A 20400-nucleotide genomic window follows, 5' to 3' on the forward strand; every position below is an offset into this window, starting at 1 on the left:
ATAGAAAGGCTCGGTCCACCTTTTAGAAAAAAGATCCCTAAAAAGGAGTAACAACAATAGGCTAGGAATGACCATCTAGCCCATAAAGATTCCATTGATCCAAAAGTATCAGGAAAAAAAAGAACACCAGAGATCAACAATGAAGGCTCAACTATCAAAGGAGTCATGCAAGACACTACTCTTAAAACATTCAAGGACAAGGAGAACTTACACACAAGGGACTCTAACACTCTCCTAGCCTCTGGAAACTAATTACAATTAAAGCAACATAACCAAGTATCCAACTATGATAGAAAAAACAACCAATACAATGGTCTCATAAAGCCAAACATAAAGAGTACAATACTTCTATAAAACCAAGGGATTCAAATTAATAGGTATAACTTCATTAATTCAAATACAACATTAAATCTCCAATATTCCAATTTTTCAAAACAAAATTATACATTTTATTCTCATTAATTTCTAGGATAAGATTATCACTTCAATTTTTCAATCATCTATAATAACAAATTACATTATTAGCAAATTTACTACTATGATTGAACAATAACAATTTAGAAGAATAGAGTCCCGAACTCATGATAAGAAAACACACACAAATATGTGTGTGTGTGTGTGTGTGTGTGTGTGTGTGTGTGTGTTTATTGATATGTTTCTATGCAATTCGGTATTATTCAGATCTGTTTCATCATTGATATGTTTCTATGTAGTTCGGTATATATTGATGAAAATAAAATGCAATATGCAAATCGAACAATAACTCGCACATGATGGTGGGAAAGGCTCTCCCATAGCCATGGTTGTGGGTTGAGCCTGCCCACCACGTGGGTGGCTTCCCCCACACAATCCCTATACAAAAATAAAAGAAAATGATACATGTCGACGAAATAATTTCAATTCATTGCATATTCCGTAACTTACATCAATGCATATACGCACATATTCAAAAATTAGAGAGCAAAAGAGCATGATATGATATATATATATATATATATATATATATATATATATATATATATAAACCTAAAAAAAATAGGCAAGAATACACATGAGGTATAAATAATATAACCATCCAAATTCATGGTCCAAAAAACTCATAGATTCAAGAATCAATATTGATCTAGTTCCATATTTCCAATCTAGAATAATTTTTTTTAAAAAAGAACTAGGTTAAAGAAGAAATCTTTTACTGATATAAATTTCAGACACAGAATAAATACGAGATTCTATAAACCCATCTGCCCACTAATAGACAATTCCTCAAAGGAATTTTTCAACATGGTATATCAAACAAGTTGATTAGATTCAATATAAGAAGAGAATTTACCATGCAAAAGCAAAGAATTGGAATCCTACCTCTAGAAGAGGAACAAACACAGAGGCAGTAATCGCAGGTGTTCCAATCCAGCAAACCCAAATCATTTCCAAATTTCATTTTCCAAAAACCAGATTTTCCCCAAAATCCTTTACAAAACCCCCATAACCAGAAGATACAAAGTGCAGAGCTTGTCCCCCCCTTGACCCCCACCCCCACACCCCTAGAACTTTACGGGAACTCATTTTTCCTTCTGTTTAATCCTTTCCAAAGATAATCTTTTTTCACCAAAAAGTAACTCCCAAACGCATGCAAGATTCCTCTTATAAAAATCATTAATTTTTTTTTTGTAACTCCCACACATTCAAATTTTAATTTGAAATAATAAATTATCAATTTGATTTTATAACAATTAAATATTAATTATTATTTTTTTTGTATATTTCCATGAGCACATCTAAAATATCGAATGAAATATATATATATTTTTTTAAATACTATTAATAAATTAACTTCATTAATTCACTTAAATAAATATTTAATTTTCCTAAAAAAATAATCCTTTGGAGTTAATTAAACAATTAAAATTTATTTAAATCTTTAAGTTTCAACAATTTCAATTTACTAATTAATTAATCAAAAATACTCAAATACCTTTAAAATATAATACAAAATATTAGATAATTATTAAACTATGCATAGGGGTAACAAAATATGACAAATCAAAACACGGGGGACAACCAACGGGGCTAACAATTGACATGATTGGACAAACAAGATACAAGGATACCTGACAAGGGACTCATTCCATAGGAACAATGGTACCACGGGGTCTGACTGATAACTCCAATTTCCACGTTTTCATTAGGTCAAAGAGCATGCTCAAACCTGAAGATTCAGGTGGAGTTGATGCTGGTATTTGCAGTCCTTCATTACAGAGAAGCATGCATACATACATACATCTAACATATACAACCACACCGGTGGAGGAGAGTCGTGACGGTCCGTGTCCCTTCAAAGTGGGTGATGGAAGATCATCCCCTCACACCCCATATAGACTCATACTCATACAAGAAGACGATCATATGAAATATCTCATATAAAAGAAGATATATTAGATCAAGATCAACATATACACATAATCTAACATCCAACTATCTTTCAAGATAAAATGCATTGTCTATATGATAAAAATATCACATAAGAGAGTAACATTTAGTCACATAAACCACCAGAGAAAACAAATAGATTCACACTAAGTTAGACGGAGTCTGGTTGAGGGAGGGGCACTACAAAGAAAGCTTTCCAATGACTATAATATTATTACATATTGAGTTTATTATGAACTTGTTTTTTTTAATTTTACTAAACATAGGTTTTTCATCGGACATCAACTTCTATGTTCAATGCGTTTGGAAAAATAGTAAACTAATTCATAAAAATTCTAAAAATATAGATTCCCTAGGTATTGGTGTCCTCTTTCCAACCCCAAAAAATAAATTGAATTTTGGTAAATAAAGAACACGTTATGAGTTCAAACATACACCTATGTCTAAACTATAATTAGTTTGAATTCAAAAGTTAATAAAATAAAAAATATATTCAACATATTAGTATGAAACCAATTGCATGTCTTAGGTATCGATGTTACAAACCTAAATTCAAAAGAATCAACTTTTTATCATTTTTAGGAAAAAAGTTATGCATTACGGAATGCACATCACTCTTTAAAAATATTGTTTGCTATTAAAAACTAGTTATCGAATGAGATAGAAAAATGAATACATATTTATTTAAAAAAATTGAAAAATATATATTTAGAATCTACAAATAAAATGTCACAAATCACTAGTTTACATCATCTTCAAATTCCCAACGGTTTAGGAGTTATAGGTGTCGAAAAGTGAAGATTTTTTTCAAAATATTCATTAAAGTGTCTAAGTTGGCCATAAAGTGTAACCCACTATTGTAGGATCGTTGGGATTAAACATAGAATTATAGTTAGGATTGGAACTAAAACATTAGCCCTAATTTATTAAGGGTTAAAGCTCTATTTGGTATAGTTTTTAATAAGGTTTAGGGTTATGGTTCAATTAAGTTTACTTTTAGGATAAGGATTAGATATAGAACTACAATTAGGGTTGTGATTAAAACACTAACCCTAATTTAATTAAAGTTTTCGGTTAAATTTGGTTTAGTGTTGATTAGGATTAGGCCCTAAGGGTTCAATTTGGTTTAGTATTAAGGTTAGCTTTACATTTAGTTTAGTGTTAGGGTTAGGGTTTCATTTGGTTTAGTATTAGGGCTAGAAGTTCAATTCATTTAGTTTTCGATCAAGTTTAGGCCTAGGGTTTAGTTTGGTTTAGTGTAAGATTTAATATTCAATTAGGTTTGGGGTTAGGATTTTTATTTTTATTTCTAAGGTTATGGTACATTTTGGTTTAGAGATAGGGTTTAATATGAATAAATATAGAATTACGATTAGGGTTGTTATTAAAATACTAAACCTAATTCAATAAGGGTTAGGGTTCAATTTGGTTTAGTGTTTCATATGAATCATATTCCTTAACCAAATTATTGAAGATATTTTCATGGATATGTTGTAGTTGTGGATGCTACTAGCCTATATATCTTTTATAATCTATATAAAGTTAGCCGAGATACAGGGAGACTTTAATTTTTTTCATTTTTCCACTTAAATAATAAACATTATGAAACTAAATAATTAAAACCCCCACATCTCTTAGCTTGCTTAAGATATTTTAAATACATCTATTTAAAAGATTACATAAATAATGTATTATTCTAATCATTGTGATTTAGATGGCTTAAGTTCTTAAATGTGATATTAGATAATAGCATGGATCTTTTAATATAATTTTAAAGTCAACAATGTAATTTTATTGAGAATTTAAAAATTTATTACAATTTAATGCATTGCAAATATGCTAAAATTTAAAATCTTCTCTATATGAAAATTAATTAAGTCGAGAGGCTTCCTATAATAGAAACAAAAATATAAGTTAACATTTCAACTTTTGAGTAAAATTGACTGTCATTTGATTGTTTTATACAAAATAATTAAATTGAATAGTGACAAAAATGATTACTGAAATAGTTTCATAGTTTCTTCTCTAACTATTTTCCATATCCATCAAATTTGCTAAATCATTTGTTGTGTTATAAAATGTTGAATGTAGAGGTACAACTATAGGGACCCCGTCCAGTCAAATACATTAATGTAAAGGTAAAGCTTTTTTCCTATTGATTCAAATTTGAGAGCTTATATTTATTACTTTGGCTTGGATGTTCTTCCATGCTTAAGAAAGTTCTACCAAATTGAATACTAACTTTTAACCTAATTGAGTAATAAACCAAATTGAACCATAAACCTAAACCTAATTAAACACTAAAAAAATTGAACCCTAAATCCAATCCTAAACTAAATTGAACTCTAACCCTACACTTCACTGAACCATGATCCTAAACCTAATTGAACTGTAACCCTAATGCTAAACCAAATTGAACCCTAACCCTATGCCTAATTGAACATTAAAACAAATTGAATCCTAACTCTTAGCTAATTGAACACTATACTTAACTGAACCCTAAATTGAAACAAAATCAAACACTAAACTAAATTAAAACCTAACCCTAACTAAACCAAATCAAACCCTAACCCTAAATTGAAACAAAATTAAACACTAAACTAAATTAAAACCTAACCCTAACTAAACCAAATCAAACCCTAACCCTAAATTAAATCATTTACTAACTCTTACAATAAACATAATCAAAATTAATTTGTAATGAGCGCCTAAATAATTAACTTGAAACAAAATTAAATACTAAACCAAATCAAACCCTAACCCTAAATTAAAACATACACTAACTCTTACAATAAACCTAATCAAACTATATAACTCTAAATCAAATAAAAACTTAACCCTAATAGTAAACCAAAATGAACCCTGTTCCTTATTGAATTAGAGCTACTATTTTAATCCCAATCCTAACTATAATTCTAAATGTAGAATTGAACTAAATAGAATCCTAAATCTAACACTATATCAATCCAATATATAACTATACGATAATATATAATTTGAAATTAATTTATTTAATGTCTTATAATTATAGATATATAAGAAATACTCTTTGCAAATATAATGTATATAAGTAAGTATTATTATTAGATGATATTGATTAATAATTAAATATTAAAAATTAAAAATAAAAGTAAATAAATCATTAGTATACATATTGTATATATACACACACACACACACACACACACACACACACACACACACACACACACACACACACACACACACTATATATATATATATATATATATATATATATATATATATGCTATCTGTAATGAGGATAACACCCTATATTGATAATAAGCAGTTACATATGCACCGGGTCCCCTGCAGGATATGGCCCAAACTACAAAAAACAATAATCAGTCAACAACCCGGCGCAACCAATACCACTACACAAGCCTCAAAATTGTTGCAATATGATCACCCAAAGTTGCCACCTTTTCAATATTGCTATCAAACAGCCAACCCATATCCTCCTTCATCATCCTTCGAAATGGACCCAATTCACCTGAGGAGACCCCTGCTCAAAATACATCCCAAGTGTTGCCCATGAAATATTCCTTCTTCATCCTCAAATCTCTTGCAACAACCTGTGTCTCATCATCTGTGTCTGAAACTTCCACATTGGAGAGGAAGCACATAGGGTTGAAAAAAGGGCCCAAGTTGCTCACCCACTCCTCTTTTAGTTCCATGACTGCGTTGCCTACCGTGTTGGCATCTACTTCCCTGACAAACCCATCCATTTTCTCGATACATGCCTCCTTGGAAGGAAGAGTGTCTACTAACAGGCAAAGGATGGTCTCGTAGATGAATCTGTCGCACCAATGCCTATCTCCGTTGAGCGCCTCCACAACAATCACAACGATTGTTGCCTGCCCTTTGACATCAATATCAAATAGGCGGTCACATTGCTCTGCCAAAGTCTCCTCTTGACACATACAACTCAGCCCGAAGTGATGCACCATGACTCTGATTCAACTAAGAAGAGACTTTGACAAACACTAAACCAGTCTTTGCAAAATACTAATCCAAATACAGCCCTGCAATCCTCCATACTTCCTAAAATAGTCGGTCGAGAAACAAATTCGAGGTTTTTGCCCAAACAAATCCAAGCAAATCTGCCTCTGTTGTCTAAGAAAAGAAAGGAGAGTGTCGTAATATGTATGTGTCATCCCACTCCACATGAAGAGACCCTCGAACTCAGCTATTCTCCCGAACACGCAAAGCCAAGGACTTAAGTCTACCCAATCCCTGCCCTAGGGATTGATGATTTCTCCCAGATCAAAATCTGCAATAGAGTGTCTAGAATCTCATCCACCACTAGACAAATGTCTGGGACATGGACTGCATATTCCCATGTTGGCCAAGCAGTTCGCTGCCAAATTGCCTTCTCGGTATGAGTGAGTAAATGAATAGTTAGAGATGTGACTTACAAGATGTTGGATCCTCAGGATCCAACAGTTTAGCTTCCAGTCTGTGAATTGCTGATTAGATATACCATTGAGTATAACCTACGAGTCACCTTCAATCAAAATCTTGTGTACCCCCTTCTCTACACACCATTCAAGGCCTACCTCAAGAGCAGTTACTTCGGCAATGTTGTTAGTCGATACTCCCATTGGGCCAAATTTAGCCCCCAACATATCCCTAGAATCATCACGGATAATTGCACCATATCTAGACTCACCCGAATTCCCCTTACAAGCCCCATCGAAGTTCATCTTCAAAAACCCAGGAGGAGGAGAACTCCACTTAATATTTTTTCTATAGAATTTTGAATCAGAAAATTTGTAGTCACTGCACTTATGTAGTGACCAAATGTTTTCCATCACCATATCCCATTTTTTATATGATTTAAAAGTTCAACCAAGGGATTTAACCACTTCTTCAATGGCATGTTTGATTTTTGAGATGAGAATGTCAACTTCCAAAGCCTCTTCATTAAAAATTCGACGGTTTCTCTCCTTCCAGAGATGCCAAATCAACATAGATAGACTCACAACCCAGAGAATACCCCATTTTGCCGAATTTGGCCAATAATAGAGGAAGTCTTTTAACGACTAATTCTTGACCAGATGACACTGCAAACAATCAAGGAGCCAATCCCAACACTGCTTTGCATAAGGGCACCAAAAAAGTAGATGCTCGACTGTCTCACCATCCTCCTTACATAATGTGCATACACTGGGTCTCGAGATACCAATCAACTTTAGTCTTTCCCCTGTAAGAATACGTCCGTGCAACACGATCCACAAAAAAGCACTTGCCTTGGGTAGCACACTTTTATGCCACCACAATGCCCCGTGCCACTCAATATCTTTCTCTCTGTGTCTTTGTAATTCGTAACCCAGTTGCACTTTGTACTTGCCTGATTGGCTGCACACCACAACAAACTATCCTCTTCACAATTGTAGTGAATCTTTTTCCCGCTGCACAACAATTCCTCCAATTTCTCCCAGTTTTCCTGATTCTATTCACCCACCTCTTTCCAGTTTATTAGAGCGGAAGATCTAGGCACGTATACATATAATATTATTATTTATAATAAATAATATTATTTGTATTATTATAATATTATTTAAAATGTATTTAATGTTGATATATAAAAAATAAAATAAATAAATATTGATTAAATAAAAATATTTAGATAAGATATGAAAATTAGACTTAATTAAAAAATATTGTTTTTTAAATTTAATATTAAATATATCTAATAAGTTATCTGAATTAAAAAAAATTCTTAAATATTTTTTTAATAATTTAATAAAATTATACACGTAATTAACATAATATTTATAAAATAATTAAAATATTATAAATATTAATCATAAAAGCTTAATATTATTAAAAAATAAAAATAAAAAATCTATTTTTAAGAGCAATTTAAAAATTAGCATAGATATTTTAAATACATCTATCTAAAAGATTGCATAATAATGCACTATTCTAGTAATTGTGAGTCGCATGACTTAAGTTCTTAAATGTGATATAAAGTAATAGTATGAATCATTATTCTAAACATATTAATAATATTAAAGTCAACAATATAATTTTATTGGAACTTTAAAATTTAATGCATTAAAAATATACTCAAATTTAAAATCTTCCTAGCATGAAAATCAATTATAGACTATAAGATTATTTCTCTTTTTAAATATTTGTGATATTCATTAGATGGACTACTTTGAATGAAATGATATATTATTTATTTAATTAATTAATTTTCATATGTTATGCATACATACATATATACATATACATATACATATACATATACATATACATATACATATACATATACATATACATATACATATAATCTTCTCAGCATGAAAATCAATTTTAGACTATAAGATTGTTGTTGTTTTTAAATATTTATGATATCATTAGATGGACTACTTTAGATGAAATGATATATTATTTATTTTTTAATTAAATTTCATATGTTTTATATTATTTTATGTCATATATATATATATATTAATATTACTATTTACAATAAATAATATTATATAGATTATATTATAATATTATTTAAAAATATATTTAACATTTAAATATAAAAAATAAAATAATCAAATAAATTACATACTTATATAATAAATAAATAAACTCTTCAATAAAAAAATTAAACATTTCTAAAAAATCTATTTAAAATATCTATATAAATCATACATAAAAATCATGGAAAATAGAAAGAAAATAATATAAAATATATGAAAACTAATTAAATAAATAAACAATATATCATTTCATCCAAAGTAATCCACCGAATAAATATCTTCTTCTTAACTTTGAAGCGATGATTAACAAAAATATTTATAAAGTAAAATAATATACACTTCTCAAAAAAAATTAAAAAATTAAATGACTCGTCAATCCAACGAGAACTCTCTCTCTCAACTTTGACTTTGGAAACAATGATAAAACACGTATTTAGATACCCTTCCGTTTACCATTATATAAAGTCGCATAATATTTTTTTTAAAAATTATTATAATAATCACTTCAATTTCTATGACAGCGCACGTCACTAAGCGGGGGAAACCGTACTTTGCACGGCAAATGTGACGTAAGATGGATCGTCACTGAATCAATAATGCAAAGCTGACTCTTCAATATTCGAGTGCTATTAGTTTTACAAATAATTCTAAAAAAAAATAATTTTAAAAATAATTCTAAAAAAAAATTGAACAAGGGTTGTTAGTCAAAATAAGTTAGATATGAAAATCTATTTTAATTTGGAAGCAACAAACTTAAAAATATTTGAAAATGAATTAAATTTGAGACATGAGGTCCAACAAGGCTAAACAAGGTGAAACAATAGGATTGAAATATAAAAAATTAAATCTTGTATCTTACCTTTCAAGATTTGGCATTGAGCTTGATGAAAAGAATACACTTCAAATTGAAAAACTTCCAAAGAGATCCCTTACTACCTCTTGATTTTTGGCGTAATTTTGCAATTAAGAGATTCCATTCTTTTAGTTTAAGGATAGTTTGGTTTATAATTTTTTGGATGAATGATAAAGAGTTGAGATTTGATCTTGAAACCAAGAGTTAAGGTTCCGTGAGATATTAAGATGGATGAGATACTTTCAAGTGGCACCTTGAAATTGGTGCATTTGGAGAAGAGGAGGATCAAGGAGATTTGAATGATTAAAAAGAAGTTTGATTAAATCAAAGGAATATGATTAAGTCCTCTCACAAATGTGATGATTCATAGGGAAGAGTGATTATGAAAACAATTGAAGGTGGGTAGCCTAAATGAGCTTTTTGAGGAGGCAAGACTTACAACATAGTTGGTTTCATGATCAAGATTCATCATAGAAGAGTTGACATAAAAAATAACTTGAAGATTGTTAAGGATGGAACTTGTGGTCCCTTAAATTGTCTTCTAATGGACATCATTAGAAAAAGGAGGATTGAGACATGTAACTCCTCTCACATGTTTGAGATATCACATAGGGATATGAGATGGAGACATGTGAATCTTCACGCAAGTGGGAAACACGTGTGTTAAATGGAGGGTGAGGATCTTGTTGGAGGAAATGGATGGTTTAAGATTTTGTTATAGGATTTTAGAGATAAGTGGGATCAGTTATTTAACTAGTAATTAATTAATTGATTTCAATCAACTAATTGAATTGGGGATCAATTATTTGACTGGTAACTAATTAATTGATTTTAATCAACTAAACACACAATTAGAGCATGTATTCTAGTTCAATTAAGATTAAAATAAGGGTTGGGTCAAGGATTCAATTAGAATTGTATATAAGATTCAAATAGTACAACTATAGGTAAATTAGATCATAAAGTACACAAATAGTAAAATAAATTTGTGTCTCTCATAACATTTGATTTACAAATTAAAAAATTTTAAACTAACTCTTGAATAGAAAGAAAGTCAATAAATAAACAATGTAAATAAATTTTAAAAAAAAATGGATGAAGATCTTTTACATAGATTTTTCTAAATACATATACTATAATCTAAAAAATCCAAAAAACTATACACAATTTAATTCAGCAACATATAATATCATAAATTGTAAAAATCTCTTATATTTAATAGATATACTATTAATACTATACTAAATTATACAAACCTCTATAATATTCTATAAATAAAAGAAAAAATATCTATTTAATTTTGAAACAATCATTAACAGAATAGTATTAAAAAATTATATAATATATACTTGAACAAAATAATAGATACAATAATAGTTTTGCTATGTAAAGAATCAGTGATCAATACAATAAAAACTCTTTCAACTTTGACTTTTAAAACATTGATATTAAAATACTTACTTATATACTTATATACGCTGTTGTTTTACTTTACTATTATTAAGTGACATAAATAAACTTTTAAAACCTATCAGGAATATTCAGTTTCTGTTTCTGACAGCGCACGTCACTGAGCTTGAGAAAAAATCACGTTCAGAAAAATATTTCAGAAAGTTGTGCAGCCTCATCTTATAAAAAATTACAGTCAAAACTAAGAATAAAGAATTTTTACATGATGTAGCTTCCCTGGAATTTAACAATCCTTACATGACTCACCTGGCCGCCCACCATTTACATCCTCTGTTTATGTACCCTCTTTCTTTCTTTATTGTTTTCTGCACTTTCCTAGCAATTTCCTGGCAACAGTTGTCTTCAAATTTGATTCTGTGATACTGGTTTGTTTTGGGTTGAATACCATGTTCAGTGAAATACAAAAGAACTTATGTTCCTTTTCAACAAACACTTTAAACTTAAAAAAATTGGTATACAATCAGTTTCAACATTAGGTTGAGACAATGACAAGACGGAATACCTTCTATATACTCTGTATATTAAACAGAGTTACCTTGCTCGATTGGTAAGGCGAGATCCCGAGGCAGTTATGGGCTAAACACCGACAAAACAGTGATTGATGACCAGAAAAGTAAGTAATCATTGGAACAGTTGATACCCGTTTATCCAGCTCCCATGACCCCACTTGCATTTTCCATTCATATCCATGTCAATGCAGCACGAGCAAAAAAATCTCAGAATCAACCTCCCCCATACGATGGTTTTTTTATACCTACTCTGATTTCCTTCTACATTACCAGTACATGGCACAGTCAATGCCATTATGAGATTTGCTTCCATGGCTTCTGGTTGTTTCTGGATTTGGGTTTTGGCTGCCTGTTGGGCTGTAGTCCTCTGCCGAAATGCATATGGTGCTTCTGTGATCTTTAATGTTTCAATAAATGGGAGCGCTGCCATAGCCGAGACAGATGCTGATTTTATATGTGCCACCTTGGACTGGTGGCCTCCGGAGAAATGTGATTATGGGACATGCAGCTGGGGAAATGCTTCTTTGCTTAATTTGGTGAGTGCCTTTTACATTCTCCCACTCTTCCTGATTGCACTGGTCAGTTTTTGCTGAGTTAACTTATATGAAAAGTTTCTGAAGCAAATGTCCTGTAAGGCATTACCAATATAACAATCAGTTCACTCTGTCTCTAGCTACTTGGAAAAAGTTTATGTCCTATAAGGTATTACCAAAATAAAGATCAACTCACAGTGTCTCCAGCTGTTTTGAAAAAGTTGTACTATGCTGTCTTAAGGGTGACATTTACTATGACTCCTTTATAGCTTTGATCGATAATGGATTATGCTGATTAAGAAACGATTTTTGAAAAATTTATCCATAACTATTAACAGTGGGAACGTCATCTTGCAATCTATATTTCATGCATTACAATTTTAGAGTGTTTGACTGATTAAAAAATTGCGGGCATAGAAGGCAAAGGTAAAGGCTGTTTTAGGTCACTGTCAAGCTGGAGGCTAATTTGAGCCCACAAGAGGACTTATTTTCAAGGGTTGTTTTATGTACTTAAAATTTTGTAAACCAAAATATGCTCTCCTGACGAACAGAGCACACATTATGTCCAACACAGAATGAAGGGAATTGTAAGGCGTGAGTCTAGCTACCCATAGGGCCAACCAATCATCAACTAAATAATTATAAAAGAAGGCTTTTTTTGGGTTCCATATCAGCCTTGTATGTTCCTCTTAATGTGTGATACGAGCGGAAAGTTCGATTCAGGCTTCTATTTATTGTTAAGCTTGTATAAAGGACAGTGACAGAAATGGCCGAGGAACTTTACTTTGCATTGTTATGCATCCAAGGGTGTGTACATCAAAGATGAACTGGAGCATCACTATTTCCAATCCACCTAGATCCCATTCTTAGATGAAATAAGATCAGGGGCCAAATTCAAAATGCCTTCAATAATAGGACTATTGGCATTGAATAAACTGAAATTTCTTTGAAAATTTGCTCCACAAGCTCCAGTCTTACCTACTCTATATATAAAATATGGTGGTTGGCTTGTTTGCATGAGAGTTTTGGTGTGTTGATATATGTGGTGATTAGGACCAGACCAATTTTAGACGATCCTTAGCATTTGAGTGGTTTGGATGTCTTATGTCCACCTTAGAGCATATCATTGAGCCCCTTTACCCTATAATTCTTACTTGGTGCTTAAGCCCTTGCTTAATTGAACCCATCCAGCTTGTGATTATTCATTTAGATCCCCAAAAGACAGTTTTGGCATGAGTAAAATTTGGCACTGTAGTGTTATCATAATTGACTATTCCAACTATGGTCAAAACTATCTCCAATTACCTATTTAGGAAATTAGCTGGTTATGAGAAGAAAAATACTAAGTCCAGTGTTCCATCGAGACACGTCCCCCCCCAAAAAACATATGTCCCCTGTAGGGAGATGTTTCCGAGACTTGGGGACTTAGGGGACGTCCCCCACAGCACCACCACTTCCGCCACCTCTGTCGGGGACGCCACTGGGTCGCTTGCTATATGGCCAATGTCATTACATACCGATTGCAACCTTCGACTTCGTGAAAACTAGTTGGCTTTCATGGGGCACTCACAGAGATGTTATATTGCAGATTTTGCCTTGAAGGTTTCAATTCGTCTTTATTTTTATATCAGCACCATCACCCTACCAATGCTCTACCACTGTCCCCCGCCATCCTCTCACTATCCCCAAATTTAGGCCCTTGGTCCTTGAAATCCGTCCCTGCATCCCCGTCCTCTCATCAGGAGACTCCGTGGAACTATGCTACCAACCTTGATAACTGACAATTCATGATGATCTATCAAGCACTTGCAAATGCTACTCCTACACTCTGATTTACACATATCAAACAAAAAGTGTCATAAAAGGTTCTGATGATGCAGTGAAGGCTCAACATATTTCTTGCTGCTAGGAATCCCTATAAAACTGAGAGACTACCTTTAGCTGTGTCATCCAAGGTTTGACTGCACGTTGCCATTTTTGGGGAGGCGAATGTGTCAAAACTCAATCTAGACACAGGGTTTCTTGGTGATATTAGTTCATTTCAATTGCCTGTATTGCTTCGTTTATTTTCATGTCTTCCCCTAACCTTTTGCCAGTTATCAAACTTTCCCAATGCGTTTAGACGACCTATATCTTCCGTGGAATCATGCCATAAAGTTGTTCTCTCCTCTCTAACCATAACCTGTATATTTCTTTTGATTATTGTAAGGATAGGTATATTTGAATGGTGTACTATGATTATTGGTACTGCATATTTCCATTATATAGCTAGCGAAATTTCAGCTCAATTGCACACGAGTGAACATTTTTTACTTTGATAAAAACCATGGGTTTTCTTCTAAAAATACTCCTATTCTGAATGAGTAGTGACCATCACAATGAGTGGAGTTAAGGAAAATTCTAGTTTTAGACTAGTCCTCTAACCATACCTCAAGTGAGGCTTTGGTAGCCTTGTAGGATTTTTATATGGTTTGATGCACAAACAAGCTCTTGATTGTTGTTGATTCTGCTGTGATAAGGTCAAAAAGTTTAGCATGTTCTATTACCTTTTGCAACAAGGTGCAAATTATGTGCCTAGTGAGCACCTTCCATGAATCATTTTCATTCCAAGCTTCGGTAATCATTTGGCATATGTACCAGTTGGGTTTTTTTTACAGCAGTGATATTAGCCATCCCTTGTATGATTGGTTGTTTCTCAACTTTCAAATACCAAGAGGAAAAGGCCCAAACAAAGGATTCAAGGATCTTAGTGAATTTTTTGTACTCAGAGACCAAAGGTATCCAGAACAACAAAAACTAAGCAGGTATAGCTGTAAAATTGAAAGCACACTTAAACAGTTAGGCATGTTTTCTTGTCTTTCTTGCCACTTCAGGCATAGCCCTGGCACTATTTTTTGTTGCATTTGTCACTTAAAATGATTACTAACTGCTGGAGCGAGCTTCCTTGCCACTTAAGCCACTTACTGTTAGGCGCACATATCACTTGTGTTCGACAATTAATATGTATGGACATACAAGCATGCATTTGAGGGGGCTATGTTACTCAAAAGCATACCTTTCTTACTAGTGATGCCATCATACAACTAATGTCACTTAAAAGCTAAGTTGCCAGTTTTCGTAATGATCTTGGTTCAGGTTCATGGATCCGGTTTGTGGGTTTGGCTGAAAAATCTTTTGGGGTTTGGATTTGTGTTGGATTCATCTATTAAAAAAAAAAAAGTAAAAATCACACAGACATATACCTAGTATGTTTATTTGCGCTAATAAATGCTGATCAATGTTTATTAATAGCGAAAACAAAAAAATATCAAATCAAACAATGAATAATGATGGTATAATGTGACAGCATATGCAACTATCAGATATATAACAACAATAAATCATTCAACCATTACATATCCAAATGATATAAGTTTATAACTGATATTGTAGCAAGGTACAACCAAAAAAACCCTCAATTATTAATAATATTCAACTGTGATTTTAATTTAGACCCCTGCCAGTTTGTAAAAATCGTGTTTCTTTTGGGCCAAATTGCAGAACCTGCCGGGATCCGCAGGTGAACCAGACCTGTACCTGGATCCGGTGAGAACTGAACCCGGATCTGGCCTGGCAGCAAGTGAACCTGGTAACATAGCTTAAAATACCTCCTAGGTGCTCATGTCATGTACTTATTCCACTTAAAACTTATCTCCTAGGCATGCCATTTTAATGCCTTTGTGACTTGAAACATCTCAGACCACTTGCAAGTGCACTTTTCTTGCGTATCTCACTTAAATCATCTCATTCTTCTTTTCAAGCACCTACTCTGCTCACTGCTGCCACTTAAAGCATGTCTTAACTCACCCAGGCTCTCTTTCCAGTTGCTTCTGTCACTTAAAGACTGCTAAAATGTCCCAGGCCCGCCCTACAGTCACATTTGCCTCTTAAAAGCCTAAACACATCCAGGAACTCATTTGAGCGGTCTGTGTCACTTGAACACTGGCCCTTCATTTGTAACTATGCTGAAACAAAGTTTGCGCCACTAAATAGTAAAGATTTCCCTTTGACATTGATCTCTACTGAGAATCCTATAATATGTTTCGATATATTCTACACCTATTTCCAGTCAGGATGAATCAAACCTATTTGTATCCTTGTTTATTAATAATAGAGAATTTCTATTCTTAAAAGGAGAAGTCATAAGTTCAAATCCTCTAGGAGGTAAGGTATACACCTGGTTTATAGCATAGTTAGGTGCTTTTGATATGGATTACAGGTAGTCTCATAAATTGTAACTCATTTGTAAACTAAAATAAATCACCGAAAAACTATAAAAGAATATATTTCCATAATATACAGAGATGTTGAGACAGCTAGAAAGACCCGTCAATTATCCAGGGATTATTTATTTACTGACCGAAGTAAAAAGAAAGGGACTATTGCTGCAAAATATAGCTGCTCAACTGCAATTTTGCAAGATGCTACTGCTTCTTGCCCTTTTAAATTGTAAGGTCACTAGTTTATCAACCAAATTGATTGCTCCCGTTCTATACTGGAAGTCCTACAGTGATTGATGATAATATCGCTGGCTCCTTCACTGCAACTCTGAACACTGACAGCTCCATTGCTCCCGTTCTGTACTGGCAATCCTACAGTGATTGATGATAATATCACTGGCTCCTTCACTGCAACTCTGAATACTGAAACCTCCCCTCCCAATAAGATTGAAATGCAAAAAATAATCTTTTACCTATTACCTAGCATTGAGCTTGATGAGAAGAATACACCTCAAATTGAAAAGCCTCTAAGAGATCCTTGACACCTCTCAAATTTTTTTAGCATAACTTTACATTTGAGAGACCTCATTTATCTTGATTTAAGGATAGTTTGGTTTATAATTTTCTGGATGAATGATAAAGAATTAAGATTTGATCTTGAGATCTTCAGTGGAAGATAGTTAAGAGAATAGGATGAATGAGATATTTTCAAGTGTTACTTTAAAATTAGTACATTTGAAGAAGAGGAGGACTGAATGCTTAAAAAGTAGTTTGATTGAATAAAGGAATGAGAATAAGTCTTTTCATAAATGTAAGAGTATACAGGGCGAAGAGTTATTATGATTTTTTTTTAAAGATGGAGACAATGTTGCAATCATGTGTTAAATGGAGGGTGAGAATCTTGTTGGAGGAAATGGATGGTTTAGGATTTTGTTATATTATTTTAGAGATAAGTGGGATTAGTGATTTGACTAGTAATTAATAAATTGATTTTATTCAATTAATTCAATTGAGATGAAAAAATAAGAATTAAATAAATAGTTTGTATATATAAAAGGACATGAAGGTTAGACTTATTAAACAAATATTGGGTGAAGTATAGAAAAAATAAAATAAGAATCAATTAATTAAACAAATATTGGGTGAAGTATAGAAAAAATAAAATAAGAATCAATTAATTAATTTATTTTATTTTATTAACGATTCAATAATTAAGTTGATTAATTAAATAATTGAATTTATTTAATTAATGTTAGGATAAAATAAAATCTAATGTAATAGACACAAGCAATTTAAAATTTCTATAAAATAAAAATGTCTTCATTTAATAGTAAAATACTTTATTGATCTCATTTAGTTTATGATTTGTATTGGACAAGAGCCCAAGAACTCATGTTACTATTTTTATTAATAAACATAAAGAATAACCCTATGCTACAACTTGCTTACCCCATACACATATATATGTGTGAGTAAAAGTTATTTATTATTATTTATTTTTATATTTAAATATCATTATGTATATTAATATTATTTTATTTATTATTAAAAGTGTATGATATTTGTGAAAATACCATTAACAATAGTTTTTTCAAAAATAAAATTAATATTTGCATACAAAATTTAAACAATTTACCAAATAAAATGATGACATTATGATTTTGTTACAAAAATTTAAAATAAAATAAAATAATTTTTGAATTAAAATTTACATATTAATATGGGATTCATCATGATGGTTAAGTTGTGGCATTGTTGATGGTGCTACCAAGATCTAATATGCTCATGATTCTATGTCCCTAGTGGGCTTTCATGCTCGCTAATCTAGGTTGTTGTTGTGTGGGCCGGTATGCTTGTGGACTCTATGCCCTTGTTGTTGTGTGGATTGATATGTTCGCAGACTCTATGCTTTTGTGAGGCTTCTATGCTCACGAGCTCTAACTTCCATGCTGGTAGGTTGAGTCCCCCATTTATAAAAATCTTATAACTATATAATAAAATACTTTTTAAAGTAAAATAATTCTTAAATTAAAAAAAAAACACTCTAAATTATATTTCCCATTTTCAACGTAAATCTACTTAAAATATCTATATATTTATATGCTATACTAAAATCATGCAAAATGATAAAAATTAAAAATTAAACAAATTAAATGATATCTAATTTCGTCCTCTATAATCTCCAACAAAGTAGTCCATATAATAATAATAAAAACTTCTCTTAACGTGGAAACAACGATTAACAAAATATATTAAATAATTAGTTAATATACACTTTCCGAAATTATTAAATAAATGGAAAAAAATTTCGATACAATAAGAACTCCTTCAACTTTGACTTTGCAAAAAAAATATTAAATATTATAAAAAACTTATCAATTATATACAAATTCTTTTTCTGTGACAGCGCACGTCACTAAGCTTGAGAAAAGTGCACCTTCAGAAGAAAAATTCTGTAAGTTGTGCGGCCTCATCTTATATAAATGTACAGTCAAAACTTGATACATTCCATAAGAATAAAGAATTTTTACATGATGTGGCGTCTCTGGAATTTAACAATCCTTACATGACTTCACTGGCCGTCCACCATTTACATCCTCTGTTTCTGTACCCTCTTTCTTAGTTTCTGCACTTTCTTAGCAACAGTTGTTTTCAAAATTGATTCTGTCATACTGGTTTGTTTTGGGTTGACTATCATGTCCTCTGAAATAGAAAAAAAACTCATCTTCCTTTTCAGAAAACACTCTAAACTTTAAAAAATTAGCCTAAAATCAGTTTCAACAGTAGGTTGAGACAACGACAAGACAGATAACACTTTCTATATACTTTGTATATTAAACAGAATTACCTTGCTCGATTAGTAAGGCGAGATCCGGTGGCAATTTTGGGCTAAACACCGACAAAACAAAAAGTAATTGATGACCAGGAAAGTAAGAAATCATTGGAACCGCAGATGCACGTTTATCCAGCTCCCATGACCCCACTTGCATTTTCCATTCATGTCCATTTCAATGTAGGACGAGCAGAAAAATCTCAGAATCGACCTCCCCCATACGTTGTCTTTTTGTACCTACTCTGTCTTCCTTCTACATTTCCAGTACATGGCACAGTCACTGCCATTATGAGATTAGCTTCCATGGGTTCAGGTTGTTTCTGGATTTGGGTTTTGGCTGCCTGCTGGACTGTAGTCTTCTGCCAAAATTCATATGTTGCTTCTGTGATTTTTAATGTTTCAATCAATGGAGGCGCTGCCATAGCCGAGACCGATGTTGATTTTATATGTGCCACCTTGGACTGGTGGCCTCCAGAGAAATGTGATTATGGGACATGCAGTTGGGGAAATGCTTCTTTGCTTAATCTGGTGAGTACTTTTTATAATTGTCCACTTTCCCTGATTGCTCTGGTTAGCTTTGTAGAGTTCACTTTTATGAAACGTATCTGAAGTATATTCCTGTAAGGTATTGCCAAAGTAACTATCAATCCAATTTGTCTCTAGCTGCTCGGAAAAACTATATGTCGTATAAGGTGTTTACCGATATAAAAATCAGTTCACTCTGTCTCTAGCTGTTTGGAAAAAGTTATAATATGCTGCCTTAAGGGTGACATTTATTAGGACTTCCTATATGGCTTTGATCAGTAATGGATTATGCTGTTTAAGAAACGAGTTTTGAAAAAATTATCCACAACTATTAACAGTTAGGAATGTCATCTTACAAACTATATTTCATGCGTAACGATTTTAGAGTGTTGGCTGATTAAAAAAATCATAGGTATAGAAGGCGAAGGCAAAGGTTGTTTTAGGTCACTGTCAAGCCAGATGCTGATTTAAGCCCACACGAG

General features: G+C 32.2%; 1 protein-coding gene across 1 annotated transcript in view; it reads left to right on the forward strand.

Annotated features, from left to right (window-relative positions):
* Positions 1-20400, forward strand: part of LOC131054335 (uncharacterized) — a 127076-nt gene that overhangs the window by 96188 nt on the left and 10488 nt on the right. The window contains exon 10 of the mRNA XM_057988817.2: positions 12022-12304. Coding sequence (XP_057844800.2) covers positions 12022-12304 — 283 coding nt within the window. The remainder of the gene's footprint in view (positions 1-12021; positions 12305-20400) is intronic.

The sequence above is a fragment of the Cryptomeria japonica genome, chromosome 11 (assembly GCF_030272615.1).
Source record: "Cryptomeria japonica chromosome 11, Sugi_1.0, whole genome shotgun sequence".
NCBI lineage: Eukaryota > Viridiplantae > Streptophyta > Pinopsida > Cupressales > Cupressaceae > Cryptomeria > Cryptomeria japonica.